This window comes from Fukomys damarensis, unplaced genomic scaffold, assembly GCF_012274545.1.
Source record: "Fukomys damarensis isolate Sample0158 unplaced genomic scaffold, DMR_v1.0_HiC HiC_scaffold_2, whole genome shotgun sequence".
Lineage (NCBI taxonomy): Eukaryota > Metazoa > Chordata > Mammalia > Rodentia > Bathyergidae > Fukomys > Fukomys damarensis.
In genome coordinates this window covers 45,738,647-45,754,648 of record NW_022900914.1, presented here as the reverse complement: position 1 = coordinate 45,754,648, position 16,002 = coordinate 45,738,647, and the positions used below count along the sequence as shown (strand labels likewise).

General features: G+C 37.9%; 1 protein-coding gene across 2 annotated transcripts in view; it reads right to left on the bottom strand.

Moving 5' to 3' along the window:
- Mxd1 (MAX dimerization protein 1) overlaps nucleotides 1-15,938 on the bottom strand; it is a 27,174-nt gene extending 11,236 nt beyond the window's left edge. The window contains exons 1-2 of one of the 2 annotated variants that reach the window (XM_010609667.3): nucleotides 15,732-15,938; nucleotides 10,639-10,668 (exon numbers count right to left, since the gene is read on the bottom strand). In XM_010609667.3, the coding sequence (XP_010607969.1) occupies nucleotides 10,639-10,668; nucleotides 15,732-15,874 (173 nt within the window). In that variant the 5' untranslated portion in view covers nucleotides 15,875-15,938. The remainder of the gene's footprint in view (nucleotides 1-10,638; nucleotides 10,669-15,731) is intronic. The other variant, XM_010609666.2, reaches the window with a different exon arrangement.
- Nucleotides 15,939-16,002: the final 64 nt, after the last annotated feature.

Below are 16,002 nucleotides of genomic sequence, written 5' to 3'. Positions count from 1 at the left end.
CCTTCCTTCCTTCCTTTCTTTCTTTCTTGTAAAAAATAAGCAAGAGTTTATAAAGCTAGTGAATGCAAAGGGCAGATCACTTTGTGGCACTCACACCACGCAGAAGCCATGGTAGAAAGGATTCCAAGGTCGAGAAGGAAGCATAGGCCCTCCTTACACATCTCCAGGAGTTGCAGTTCTGAGGAGCCTGGACCCCTCCTATACCTTCACTGCAGTGGCCACAGGGAAGTGAAGAAGTGGGCTTATGGGAGGACGGGAGCATATCCAGAAAACTGAAAATCTCATCCATCAAGAAGAAAGTATAGCATGTTTAGTAGCAAACTTAAAACAGCTTGGGAAGGCTCTGTGGGAAGAAAACTATGAAATGCTGCTGAACAATACAAGAAAATCTGAGTGAATGGAAAATAGCACATTCCTGGATTTTTATTTACTCAAAATAAAAATGTTAATGTTCCCCAAGTTTGTCCACAAGTTTAATACAATTCCAAGAAAGCAAAGTCCCAACAGTACCCTTTTTAATGCTGCAAAGTTAGTCGAAACTTCATCTAGAGGCATCAATGTGTAAGACATTTGTGGAAAAGGATAATGAAGGCGTGTGCTGCACCAGATACTAAACTGTATCACAAAACTTCAATAAATAAAAACAGTATGATGCTAATACAGGAATAGACAGACAACTCAAAGGAAAAGAATAAAAATTATCAGAAACAGACGTAAGACTAGACAACACACAACTGAGTAACACTGTAAATCCCTGGTGGGAAGTTGTTGTTCAGAAAATGGCAAAGGAGTACAGAAACAAACATCAAAATAAATTTCAAATAAACAGATTAAACATGTAAATATACCATATATTCACATACCACGTGGTTCTGTTATTTTCCTCAACTCTTGTTAGTCCATAATGACAGAAAACTAAATGTCCAAATGAAGAAAGTTACTATGGAAGGTAGCTCTTCTTATATTTATTATGCATCCAGTCTCATACTTCCTTGATCCTATCCATGTTGCTCTCTCAGATTGGCAGATTTATAAATCAGGGAATAGGTTCAACAAGAGTAACACTATAGACAGGCAGTGCTCACTGCAGACAGGAGAGGATGTCGTGTCTTTACATCAAAGGTTCTTCCTGACTTGGATACAGTCAAGACTGGGAGTGGTGTCAAGTGAGGTGTGAGTGCTCGTGTGTATATGTTTGGGGGGAGCACCCTTAACAGCAATTACTTCTCTTCCTGAAGGTGTGATTGAAATTACTCCCTTCCTCACAAACTTTCACAGAAAAGTGCATAGAAAAAGAAAAAAGAACTATAAGGATGGCAGCCGGTAAAGAAGGTAGATAAGAAACTAGGTTCACAAGTAGATATCTTGAAGAATATACATGGTTCTTTCATTCATTTACTTCATAAGCATTTCTCAAAGAATGAGAATCCTAGGTGCTGGGATATATGTAATGCTGAACATGACTTAAAATTTAGCCAGAGTGATCAAACATGTAAATGCATTACTGTAAGATAATTTATCTGAGCTACTTTCAAACCATGACAAATATTAGCTCCCACCTAAAGTTTTGGAACGGGCTCATTTTTTTCCTTCTAAAAAATACATTCCTTCTCTTTCCTTATCTATAAACATCTTGTTCCCTTAAAAACTTTTCAAGCTTTCATAGCCTATTATAACCTTTTCTTCTTTCTGAATATATCACCTTCATTTACTGTTTCATTCATACACCATGGAGCTATGTAACTCTTCTTTTCTTTTATCACCAAATAATGGAAGAGACCAAATCTTCCATTTTTTGGTAACCCATGGGCACCTACAAATAATGTTGTATCAGTAGATACTTAAGAGTAGAATCTAGTATCTCTAGTAATTCATGCTTTTTCTCTTTGAGTAAAACCCTACTTAACATGATATACCTTACTGAGTTCTAGTTTTCATTAAAATGGGGTTATCAGCCAAAAAAAAAGAGAGAGTCATCTATTTAATTCTGAAGTTTCACTGTTTGATCTCCTACCTCAGTGTGGGCACAGACTTGGGCAATTACATGCCATCATAAATCCTCTTGGATAACTTGAAGTGAATGAAAACAATTTTTGATATAGGTATGTATAAGCACAGTAAGAAAAAGAGGGTATATGTTAAGAAGAAACAAGTCTTATTAAGGAATAAAATATTATTTCCTAAAAATGATTAGGGGTGACATGTTCAGGGTTGAGAACAAAGGCTTACTGGATTAAACAACAACAAAAAAATCCAAATGTAGATTATGTCTTGCTTCATAGGGAAAAAGTACATTCCTCCTTTTTCTAAAGGATCCCTTGGAGGGAGGGAGATTCCTTGATAAACACTTGCCAAATATATCATTATTACTAACTTAACTTGAGCCCTGAAAGGTTTTGAAGATTCATCGCAACTGTGCTGGCAAATTTCTGTAGAAAATAAAAAGGTAGTAATAATATATCTAGTGAACAATGTAAAAATAGCAATTTGTGGTGGCTCTATTTTAAAGATATATGGTCACTTTTTAATTAAATATTAAATGCATAAGTATACTTCATTAATATTTCCTCTCCAGAGCTAATTTTTAAATATAAAATACATGTGTCTAGTACTTGCTAGTTCTACACCATCCTTTGACTATTAATTCCTATGACAAAAGTGAGGGAGTACCAGGTCCTCCAAGTAGGGAACTGGATACTGATTAATAACGAGTATGCTGCTGGGCATGGTGGTGCATGCCTGTAATCCCAGCACTTGGGAAGCTGAGGCAGGAGGATCACTGTGAGTTGGAGACCAGCCTGGCTACACAGTGAGTTCCAGGTCAGTCTCAACTACATAGTGAGACCTTGTCTCAAAATAACAAACAAACAAAATAATAATAATAATAACGAGCATATATCTCTTTTCCAAGTGCCTCCAAGGGCAAGATTTATTTACTCAAGAAGTATGGTACAGGAAACAGAAATTCTAGCAGTATAAATCTCCTCTATAACATCAGTAGGGGCTGGATTTGCAAAATGACCCCTATATCTCTCCTCTGTAATATCCAGGCTGTACCCTTACCCCATGTAGCAACAAACGTAGAATTGTTACAACACCCTAGAGTGAAATCTGAATGTGGTCAAGGGAGCCCAGAAGCAAGTAAGGGTGGTGCAATGTGTACCACAACCAAGGCCCCATGCAAAAGTCAGGCCTCAGCCCTTCGAAATAAGGAACTTGGTTATTTGAAAAGTCAAAACTGGAAAACAAAACAGCTCAAGTATAGTGACCTGCAATCAATAGAACACTCTGCCAGAAGAGACCTGATTTTTCTCATGTCAGAGCAGATGCCACTAAAATCCTGTTTGGCCAAATGGAAATAACAGCTTAGATCAGGCTGCTGAGTCTCTGCAATACAGCACACACACACATCTTTTGTAACAGGGTCAGAAGACTCTGGCAGAGGTAGACCAGCTGTCTAATTCTAACAAGGCCTGCGCATGTACCATTCCAGAAAAATAGGCGCCTACTATTAAAGGCGATGCCAGAGCCTTCTTTTGAAAGAGACCATTCTAGCACCTACCTCCTGACCTATTGGCTGCAGCATACATGCATTCACTCAGTCTCAGTTTGCTGTAGTTTACTGAAAAGCATTTAAACCAGAATGATTCCCAGCTAAGAGAAAGAAATAGCAGAATTATCATTAATCAAAGGACACATAAAAAAGGGCACACAGTAAAAGATCCAAAGATTCCCGACATTCTAACCAAAATCAGTTAACTATAGTGAGAAACCAACAGCCTTCTAAAAATGCATAAACTGAGTAATAACTTTTTCAAGACACGTGCAAGATTTATGTGGAAACAATATAAAACTGTGCTTAGAGTCAGAAAAGGTCTGAAAACAGGGAGTTAGACATTTTGCAAATGGAAGGGGGCCAAGAGATGGCAGGCGGAAGAGAGAAGGAAGGGGAAGTAAAAAGAATTAAGATGTGTTAGGTACCTGCACCAACTCCCCACAATGAATTACAGTCAGATGTACAATAAATATGTACTAATATGAAGAATTAAGAAAAAAGAGGTCTGAAGAAATTAAGATAAATGCCAAGTCCTAAATGGAAAGATCTAATATGTAAGCATAAACTTTGAAAGATTACTTTACACTGGAATCATGCAATTATAATTTTTTAAATCCCCCAAGAATATCGGTGATAGGGAACTGATAGATTAATCAGAAATTTGTCAAAACAAAACAAACTTGTGACAATAGCTAACTAAAGGAGGGAGAATGGAGGGAAGAGTAGAGATTTGCTGTACCAGATCCTAAATTACATGATAAAGCCTCAATGATTAAAACACTGTTTATTAGCACAGAATGAAGAGATAATGAACTATAAGGGCAAATCCAGAAACAAACTTAGCCATAAACCTGAGTTCAGTACACATCAGAGGCAGCAATTTCAATCAGTGAGAGAAGACCGATTTCCTAAAGCTAAATGATAAACTGGACAAGTATGCACTAGCAAGAGGGGTAATACTTTTCATACACATCCTTTATATTACAGATTTTTTTTTTTCCTTACTGGGGTTTGAACTCGGGACCTTGTGCTTGGGAGGCAGGCCACGGAACCACTGGGCTAAATCCCCCGCCCCCAATTTTACAGAATGTTTAAAAAGTAAAGAATAAGCTAAGTAGGAAATTGGGCAAAAGTTATTTTTAACAGGCAACACACACACAAATGTGTGCTCAAAAATTGTTCAACTACACTATAAATATAAGAAATGCAAATTGAAACAAGTTGCCCATGTGTGTTTTTACTGTTTACTTGTCAGATGTTATGTATCATTCACTTGCAGAAGGTAAAGAAAAAGAACTGTATCCCACCTGGTGGGCAATCCAATAATCAACACCAAAGCTCATAAACACCTATACACCATTAATTCTACAGCCATAAATTTTTATCCTACAGAAATAATGATACTGATATTTATCTATAAGGTAGTTTAAGGAAACACTGTTCATATTAGCAAAATACTGGGAAGAACCTAAAATAGGAACTCGGTTATACAAGTAATGACATATCCAATATGACATAATACTGGGCATTCACTAAAAGTACTGTATTACCAGAAATGGAGATTTAATAACATCTGAAAATGCGCATAACATAAACAGAAAAGAAGCAAGGTACAAATTAATATGTGATCTGTTGGTAAAAAACAAACTACACAAAGATATCGATGGATATGAACAAATGCTAGCAGCTGTTACCCTTGTAGGGCCTCTAACAGGTCATTTTTTTAATATTCTTTGTGCTTTTCTGAATTTTCTAGTTTTCTAGACCAAACCGTATTTTAGAGTAATTTTTCCAAAAACAATTAGAAAGATAAATTTCAAAGTTCTATTGGTTTTCTCTGATTTCTAGAATTATGGCTGACTTAATTTTTAGTATTATTTTCTATATTTCTCAAATTTTCACAAGATTGGTATAATTTTTTAAAAAGAAAAAGAAAAGGATAAATCAGGAGTGTTTCCTTAGGAAGCTAAACTCTGAAAGTTAGTTAAACTGCAGTGAAATACAGGCCATGAGCCAATAGCTAGGCTCCTCTGGAGTGGTACTGAATACTCCTCTGCGACAGGAGGTCAGTTTTCCAGGCTCTGAACTCCCAGCACCTCCTGCAGGGCAGCTTAGGTGTCCCACAAACGCCAGTTCTCTTGAGTGGAAAATACCACCACTGCCGCTCTAGATGTCTTTTCTTTCCTCTTCCCACCAATGCCATACTATTTAAGAGTTAGTGTTGAGTATAACATCATCATGGTGGAGTTCTGATAACCTAGAGTTAACACAACTACTTAGGATCTCTAAAGTGCCACAGAAAACGTTTCTGTCTACAAACACTAACCAGAGTACAATCGACTGCAACATCAAAGAGGGAAAAAAATTCCTATTTTGGAAGTGTTTATCTAAGTGTTTTTTGTTTTGTTTTGTTTGTTTGATTTTGAGAACCCTGGCAATCTTTTGCTCACATGTTCCAGCCAGAAGTGAATTATTAAGACTTTATCAGACCAAATTTCAAAAAGAAAGGAAAATGAGGAAAGTAGAAAACAAATCATTCAATAAGCAGTAGTTAGCTGGTCATATGGAAGCAATCTAAATTATAAGGAAGTCCAGTGGAGATTTCAAACCCAGTTTTCTAGAATTTTTGCTTCCAGAGTCCTGTACATGTTTCAGTCTTAGCACTTAGTGTATTATCACGTTAGATAAATCACACATTTCTGTAGGATGGGGACCTCACTAGTACGGACTCATTTGATAACCTAGTATGGAGCACAAGCTTTTGGGCCACAGCAGGAAGAAAAATAAACATTACTGTGAGGCATGGTGGCACATGCCTGCAATCCCAGCACTTGGGTGGCTGAGGCAGGAAGATTGTGAGTTTGAGGACAGCCTGGGCTAATAGTGAGTTCAAAGCCAGCCTGAACTACAAAGCAAGACCCTATTTCAAAAACAAGAAAGGGGGGAGGGAGGGAGGGAGGGAGAAGGGGAAAGGAGGAGGACAGAAAGGAGGAGGAGAGAGGAAAAGAAAAGAAACATCTCATCCCTGAGCTGCTAAACACATTGACATTATGTGGCATTCCTGCAGAGATAAAAGACACAAAACCTTTACTTGAAGGGATGAAATTTTAATAATAATACAAATAAATACCTAAGTGTGAGGTTAGAGGGGAGGAAAACTAGGAGGCTTCTTGGCAGAAATAGATCCATTTTATCCAGTTTACTCAAAGGCGAGAAGGAAGAGATCTAATGATGAGAGAACAAGAAGTAGCAGAGTTTGTAATTCATTAAATGTAAATTTCTAAAGCACAAAAGAAGCTCTGAATTAAAACATGGTGTTGTGTTTTAGATCTAAAGTGTCCCCCAAAAATCTCATGTTCAAAGGTAGGGCCTGGTCAGAGGGGTTGGGTCACCGGTGATCTGGAAGGGCATACTCTTGCCCTGGATCCTCCCTTCTCTTCCTGTTTTTGGCCACCACGACATGAGCAGCTTTTCTCCACCGGGCCCTTTCACCATGTTGTTCTACCCTGAAGTCTGTCAAACATGAACTGAACTCAGTGAAACTGTGAACCACAATAAATCTATCCTTTAAGTTGTGGGTGCCAAGTATTTTGTCCTGGAAATGGAAAAGTAGCTAATATAGATTTTGGTACTGAGAGTGGGGTTATTACTACTGTGACTGTATTCTGACCATGTGGTTTAGAAGCCATGGAACTTGTTTGCCAGTTTGGAGAAGCAGGCTACAAATCCCTAGACTGCCGTAAACTGAGCTTAATGATGATTCGGACTGTAGCTCTAGCTCAGAAGTCAAGAATATGATAGAAATATAGACAATAAAGTCCTAGCTCATAAGGCTTCAGCTGGGAATTGAATTAGAGGCCACATATGTTTCATTTTGGCAACTTGTCTACGTTTTACCCATGTTCTAAGACTTTTGGGTGTTCTGAATATAAATGTGGTTGAACTAATTAATCTGGTGGAGGAAATTTCAGGGCAGTCCAATGTTCAGGTTGAGGAAGGGATACTATTGGGTTTCATCCAGATTTATAATGAAAGTCAGGAACAATAAATTGAACTGAAAGATGTGGAAAATCTTGCTGGTGGCCAGAAAGGAAGTATCTGTAATGTTCAGGAGAAGGAGAGTGTCACTGCTAAAAAGATTAGCATTAAAAAGACCTCAAATACTTTGCAGCAGAACAGTAGGAAAGATGCTTTGAAGGCATCTCTGGACAGAAAGACCTCACCCACTATAAGCTCAAAGGTGCAAACAAACCCATATACTTTTCCTTTGAGGAGAGTCCCAGGGCACTCTGCTTAAGAACTGCCTAAGCAACTGGTTCCCCAGGATTCCTTTCACCATGCTCAGCCATTCAGAGGCCACTGCAGCCATGGTCCAAGGAGGCCTGGCTACCACTCAAGTTGGTGGCAGACCTTGGTGTCATTCACATGGTACTAGTTTTTCAAGAATGAAGAATAAAAGTTGTGGGGTCATGCATACTTCCACCTAGATTTCAAAGGAAGGCCAGGCAATGTGCTCTTGACAGGGTACTGCATTAAGCTATGAAAATGAAGCCAAAGGTAGAGATCCGAAGAGGTTGGAGACACCAGAAATATGAATCATCTGCTGAGGAAAGCCACAGGTAGTTAGCATAGTCAGCCCTAGAGAGAGGCTATGTGGGCTGCAATCAGCAAGGATATAAGCCAGGGCTGCCCAAGCCCTTTGGAGTTCTCATTTTGTCAAAATTAGCCCCAGGTGCTGGACACGGAACTATAAGATTTAATGTGGCCCTGCTGGTTTTCAGTTTTGTTTTGGTTCCATTCTTTTCTATTTCTTTATTTCTCTGTTTTGGAATGGGAATGTTTGCCCTGTGTGATTATATGAAATATTTATTTTTCTTTTTGATTTTTGCAGGGGCTCACAGCTACATCTGCCTTCAGTCTCAGAGAAGACTTTGTATTTTGACTTTTCATCAGTGGTGAAACTATTAACTGTGGTGACTCTTAGAGATGAACTAAATGCATTTTACATGGCAAAGGCATGAACCTTTTGAGGGCCAGAGGTAGAATGTTATGGGTTAGATTCCCCAAAAGTCTCATGGTCCAAGGGGGTGGATTATTGGGAGTGTGATTTGGAAAGGTGTATTCCTAGCTCCTCCTTTTTCTCTGTTTTCTGGCCACCCTGGTGTGAGTTTCCCTGCTTTTCACCATGTATTCCTGCCCATCATCAACACACTCAACACAATGAAACTGTGAGCCAAAATAAACTTCTCCTTTTTTTTGCAGGTGGCAGATAATTTGTCCCAGTGACAGGAAAGTAGCTAATATGCATGGTCAGTCTCAAGCACAGAATAATAAAAAGGGAAGAAGGTATGAGAAGCACATGTGCAATGAGGCACATTCTATATCACACACAACCCTCTCACACATATGAAATTCTATACTGGAAAAACTAAATGTTTGCCCCTTCCAAGGAACTATCTGCTTGTTAAGGGCCTGACCTATCCTTTCACTGGCAAAACATAAGTATCATTTAGATCCTGACTTTCAGAGTCAGGTTCCTTTTTTCAAAGAGGTTCTGCAAGAAACAACCACATGTATTTATAGAGCCATCATTGCACATTATCTCCTTGTTCATGGGGGGCACTGAGAAAGCCATTCAGTTTGGATGGGTAGCCCAGATTTCAAGTTGATGGGAGATAAGAGACCAGAATGAGACCTGTTCATTGGTTCTCATCCCTGGTTGCATGTGAGAATCACCTGGGGAGCTTTCAAAAAATATGAGTGCAGAGTCGCAACCCAAACCAATTAAATCAGAATTGCTAAGAGTGAGGTCTGTGTATTTTTTTAAAGCTTCACAAAGAATTATCATTAATTGTTTTTCAGCATAGTAAAAGCAAGTTGTTTTTTTTTTTTTTTTTTTTTGGTACTGGGGATTGAACTCGGGTCCTTGCGCTTGCAAGGCAGGCCATCGAACTGCTGAGCTAAATCCCCGGCCCCGAAAGTTTTTTTTTAAAGTCTTTGCTAGAGATAGAAAAGTTGATTTAAAATATTACATGGAGAAGGGGTGGTTTTGGTTATAGAAGATTAGCATAAATATTGATAATTATTGAAGGTGGGTGATGGATACAGAGTATTGATTATTCACTGTACTTCTATATATGATACTTTCCATAATAAAATTATTTTATAAAATCAGCAGAAATACACATCTGTTCTCACATCTCCAAAACATACAAGTATATATGCATAATGTATTTAACATAAAATCTTTTTTAACATACAAAATAAAAATTTTATAAGCAATTCTAATATGCGTGTTTCCATTAGGAACCACTAGCTTACATCACTGAAGGAAAGACCACTTGATTTGGAAAATAAAGATTTAAATAAGCAGCAAAAGGCAGTCAGGTAAAAGCGATTCAACTCAGTCTGCTGGCAGGAGGGCAGCAGGCCTCCTCTGGCTGGCCACCATCTCCTGTTTCTGCCATACAGTGGCCTGGATTTTCAGAGTCCTCATTTAGAAGTAAATTGTAAGTAGGTATGTGAGCATGCACATGCTGTGTGTATATATGATTTAAGACACCACTGTATGCATTTGGTACAGGTTATTCTTTAAAAACACTACTTGCGGTGACATTTCCTATGATTTAACATGCTTTAGGCTGTGAGATAGTCCACAAAAGCATTCCTCATGAGTGGGCTGGGGGTGAGGGGTGGAGGTTTAATATTCAAGACTGGTAAGCTTCTCATCCACATAAGTGATTTGTGGACAATGCTGCTTAAGAAGATCCTCAATAAAAATTTTTTTTTTCAGTACTGGGGATTGAACCCAGGACTTCAAACAAGCTTAGATAAGAGCTCTAGCACTGAGCTCTATCCCCAGCCCTTTTGAAAGGTCTCACTAGGTTGCCCAGGCCGGCCTTGAACATCCTGCTTCAGCCTCTCCAGTAGGTGGGATTTCAGGGGTGTGCTCCTATGCTGACCTGGGTAAATTCTTAAGTCAAGTGCTACAAGTGGGAAGAATGAATAAAGCAACCAAACACTTAATGACTTGAAAATATATCAAAATGCCCCATATTTAACCTCCAAAACCCCCAACTCACCTATTCTTCTCCATTTCATTGTGAGTTGATCTGAAAGAGAACAGTAAGGAAATAAGATTATTCTTGTGTTAGAGGACTATTTTAACACCAATATAATTTTAAAATTTCTTTCTCTCTGAAGTTCGTAGGAGAAAGGGCAGAGAATGGGGGTAAAAATGGGCTCTCCTAAAGAAATCAGTCTATCTGTAAAACTAGATAAATGTAAATATCTAAAACAGAGCTTAAGGAGCAGCAACATACTAAGAGGCATGCATTCCCTAGTGGAAAAGAAGTCCTGTTTTTATTTATTTATTTTGTTTTGTTTTGGTATGGGGATCGAAATCAGGACCTTGCACTTGCAAGGCAGACTGCGGCACCACTAAGCTAAAGCCCTGGCCCAGTCCTGTTTTTAAAAAGTAAATAAAAGAGTCTATTTATACAAAAACAGCTGCACAACGCGATGTGAATTTGGGTTATGTAATACCACAAAGTTTTCTTTACACTAAGGGTAAAAGAGTGAAGGTGGTACACCGACCCCACCTCTTCATTTTTTTCCTAAGGATAACAAACACCAAAATTTTATGTTGTTTGATAACTATAGGACACCAATTTAAATAGTAAAATAATCTCTTTTCTCAATCTTCCAGCTCCCTGAATTAACTATCTTTTTTGTTTGTTTGTTTGTTTTTTGAGACAGGGTCTCACTATGTAGTTGAGACTGACCTGGAGCTCACTATGTGGCCCAGGCTGGTCTCGAACTCGCAGTGATCCTCCTGCCTCAGCCTCCTGAATGCTGGGATTACAGGTGTGTGCCACCACACCTGGCTTGAATGAACTATTTTATCACAAGTCCTGAAAGAGGCTACTGCTGAATGGCTACCAAGTAATTTTAGGAAGAGTTTTTCAACATAAAAACAGTAGGATAACTAAATCATGCCACTGACTGGTACCACAGATGAAATAAAAAATTTTTCTCCCATCCTGTCTATGGTTGAATTGTCTATAAAATGGGAATAAACATGATTGTCAATAATCTACCAAACATGTGTGGGTCAGTGAGGTAGCAACTGTAGAAGTGATTAGAGAGTTTGGATGAAGGGTGTGGTAGATATGAAATTACATTACTACTGTGTTTATAGCTGACCTTGAAAATAAGGTCTGGTCTAAGGCTTTATACACAAGTTTTCACAATGTCACAAGTCAGTCAATGCAGCCCCTTACCCACATACCTCCTCCCTAACCATTTATGAATTTACGGAATCTGCCAGTCCAATAAAAAGGCTGAATCTTGACCCTTCTCATGGAAATTTTCTGTCTTGTAACCAGCTAAGTTTATTCCCTGGCTCAGGTCATGAATTCTGTGGGGACATAATCGGTACCTTACTAGGCCGAGACAAAGTTTCACAGCTGTCATGGAGGAACACTACCTTGAGCATGCTCAGCCACTCATGTCCGGACACCATCACCAAGTTCACTCATACCACAGATGGGGGGTGATGGGTGTGTATGGGCAGAAGTTTGTCTTAAAATAGTAAATTTCTAGCCCAGCACTAAAACTTCTATTAAGCCCTTGGAAGATTAATTTTTAATTCATGAGGAAAAACAAATGAGAAAATAATGACAGTATTTTCAGTTTTAGAGTATTAGTTTTGTATATAAGTGACATGTGGACATCAAAATTGGTTAACTTAAAAAGTTTTCTAATGATTTGCTTGGTTTTTCTCTCAGCCCTTTTTAGTCACATTTTTCTTCAGGTTTAGCTCCTTCAGAGGCCAGCAGGACACCACAGTTAACAATAATCTGGCCTGTGCTGCAAACCTTTGGCTTTAAAACACATGGCGGTTTACTTTTAACTGGGGATAATAAGTTCAAAGTCTGAAATATTTAAAAATGGATGAAAATACATATTAACTGGTCAGTATTTCCCTGTTTAACTATAGACCAGGACCATCCCCAGTAAAGGAAAGGAAGGTGAATACAGGAGCACACAGGGTACTCTTACCAAAAATTTCTAGATTCTTTAAAGAGATATAGATAAGCAGACTTATATAAAATTCTAAATCCCAGAATAAACTTTTAAACAAATTCCATAGGAAACCCACTCTTTCTAAACCTTAAATGGAGTTTCAGAAACTAGTTTTATATGATTACTTACCAATATTAAACACATGGTGTTTTTAAGGGGGTACTTCTACCTAGTGTTACTGAGGTGTGTTTGGTTTGCTGAAATAGAGTTAGTCATTAATGAGATGCAGGGCTTTCAAACATGATTAGGTCACAGATTTCCCATCACCTCTGTTTATGGGTAAGCATCTATATTTTTGACTGAAGCATTGTAAGAATATAGAGATACTTTGCATCAGAATTATTTTCCATGTGATCATTGAAGATTTGATAACTCTGGAATCATTGATAAAGGGTACATTTCGCTGTTTAAAAATACATTCTGATAAAAAAGTAAGTAAGTTAAACTCAGTGTATCTAAGAAATGGGAAAAGTCCTTGGCTCAAAAAGACTCCTCTGGTCAGCTCTACGGACTCAGTCTTATAAAAGAACGTGGTGGCAAGAATTGAACTTCCTCTTTCACAAGAGTGCCAAAGCCTGCTTTAATGTAATAAAACACTGGATGTGATGGTGTGTGCCTGGAGTCCCAGCTATCCGGGAGGCTAAGGCTAGAGGATCACTTGAGCCCAGGACATTGGGACCAACCTGGGCCACACAGCAAGGCCTCATCTCTTAAAGAAACAAAAATAAAAAAACAAAGCTCTAGATTTCAACTCTAAATAATTTCTGATCTAAAAAATCAGTAACAAAGAAAGTTTCCAACAGTACTTTGGATGATTCCAAAACAATTATTATTCACAGTTTCATTTGTTCTTGTTGACTTTTTTTTTTAATAAGCAGCTGTTAAACTGCATTTCATTCCCAATGGTTAAATCTCTTTTTTTACTGTCCAAAGAAAAGTACTCCCTTAGACTCGGTAAGAAAGAGCACAGCATTTCAACCCAAACAAACAGGAATAAACTGCTATCCAAGAGTTCTATAAACCAGTAGCAATGTGGCCTTAGATATAAGGCTTGCTTAAACCCAGGGGTCAGGCTGCTTTCTTGTTGGGTCTGCTTACTCCTCAGATAAGAGATGTTCCAAACAGGGTCATGAAGGAAGTGATCACACTTAAAACTACACAGAATTGCTGTGTCGTGGCTCACACCTGTAAACCCAGCACTCAGGAGGCTGAGGTCGGAGGATTGACATGAGTTCCAGGCCAGTCTGGGCTACATAGTGAGTTAAAGACCAGCTTAAACTGCATAGCAAGATCCTGCCTCAAAACAACAACAACAACAACAACAGAAAAACAAAAAAACCTACCTGCTCTTGCTTCATATTTGATACCATCTCTAGATTTTAATCAGTTTCTCTGAGATCCTTACATGACTGAATGTAACTTACTAATTCATCATTAGTACTTATTATTACATAGCTTCTTCTGTCTATAAACATGGAAGGCAATCTAAACCGATTAACTGAAGGATAGAGTTTTACTAAAAATCAGGAATTGTGGCCACTTTTCAAGAATAATGCTGGTTATTAAAGAGAATATAAACAATTCATTTCTTGGTTTGAAATTTTCCACTTCATTATTTTTGTTTCCTACACCTTTTCTGGACCAAGCCACTTTTTTTTTTCAACAACATCTCCTTTTCCACCCCTCACAACTGAATACTGCTCCACAGGAAAAAATAAATTACTAAGGTATTTTAGCCTCAAGGTATCTGACAACCTCAAATCATTAAGTGGCCAATATATTTGTGGACATATGTTTTTAAAAAAACAAACAAACAAAAAAAGAACTGAGAGGCCTCCAAGTTCTTCCAAACAAATTTTTCAAAAATCAATACTGTAACAAAATGCACCATAGCATACTTTTTGTGATGCCTTTTCATAATACAAGTTAGTATCAACATCCTCCTTCAAAGAACTACTGGCTACCGCCTTCAGGTTATGCTAATTTGAGAGGACAAGGAAAATCCACCAGGTAATTACCAGGTTCGTCCTCCATGTGCCTCCTTAGTCAAGAGTGTGTCACAAGTGTGCTGCTCACATCCTGTGATTTTACCAACATTAAGGACCATGGGGTGAACCAAGGGCAGAAGACACAAAAACAAATGAGTTTGAGGCTTAAGTGGGAACAGCCTATTGTTGAGGGGTCTGTATTAAGCCCCAGAGGAGATCCAAACAATTACCTCAGGGAGTTACTCATGAGAGGGAGAAAGAGATGAGAACCCTAAATCAGTGATGAAAATGTCAATGATTTTGATTTACTGACAGAAAAAGTATAACTGAATGTACCTAATAAAACATATTTCCTTGCTAACTAATATTTTAGGGCAAAGAGGGGGAGAAAGGGAACAATACCACTGACAAAAATTTATATGTATCAGAAACTGTGCTTAGGATTTTAATGTGATTTCACTGACCATTAATCATATACTTTCCAGTAAGATTCATAGCTTTTAAGAATTTAAGGCAATATATGAGGCTAAGATGAAGACATCACAACATATTAATATTTTAATACTATATAATCCTCCATCACCAGAAAGATGTTTTAACCTTATTCTCTCTGCCAGTGTAAATAGATGTGAAAATTTATTTAATTTAAATGTCAAATATATAATCCTATCACCTATGCTGTCAGATGCTTTAGTGTTTGTAAAATTTTCACTATAAAAAAATAAAGTGAATAATGTCCAGCATTTTGAACTAAAGAAAACTTGCCCTGAATCTGCAACTTTTAAAGGCAAAATATTGCCACTGTAGTTAATCTCACTTGAAGCTTTCACAGATTTTCACTCACCAATGAAGAAATGCAAAGTTAAAAATTTTTAGAAGTTCATAAAGAAATATAAAACATTTCTATTTTTCTTTTCAGTCCCCTCAACTTATACAAAAGGGCTTCTTCCTCCAATGGCTTAAGACCATGTGTGCATTACTGAATCATGATCGCCACTTAATGTATTTACGGGGACATAATCTCAACAGGCAACTGACATTCGGCTGTTTGTGTCACCTACAGCATAATCTAAAGAAGAAAGAAATATTTACCAAATTACCTGCTACTGCTGTTATTCTTCTTGGATTTGGTCCTCCGTTTTAAGGCATCTCTGTCCTTGTTATTGTATGGTAACATGGAGGCATAACCATGCTCAGCTTCTAGAAAACCGGAGCATCCAGTTAATGAATGAGCCCTGAACATTTAATGCTCTCTCCCTTTTCACAGTTCAGTATTTCCTTTTTCTTTTATTTATTTATTTATCTTTGAAAGAACACTGTAAAAATAACTAAACAGAGCAAGGCGGAATTCTGAGAACAATATATATATAT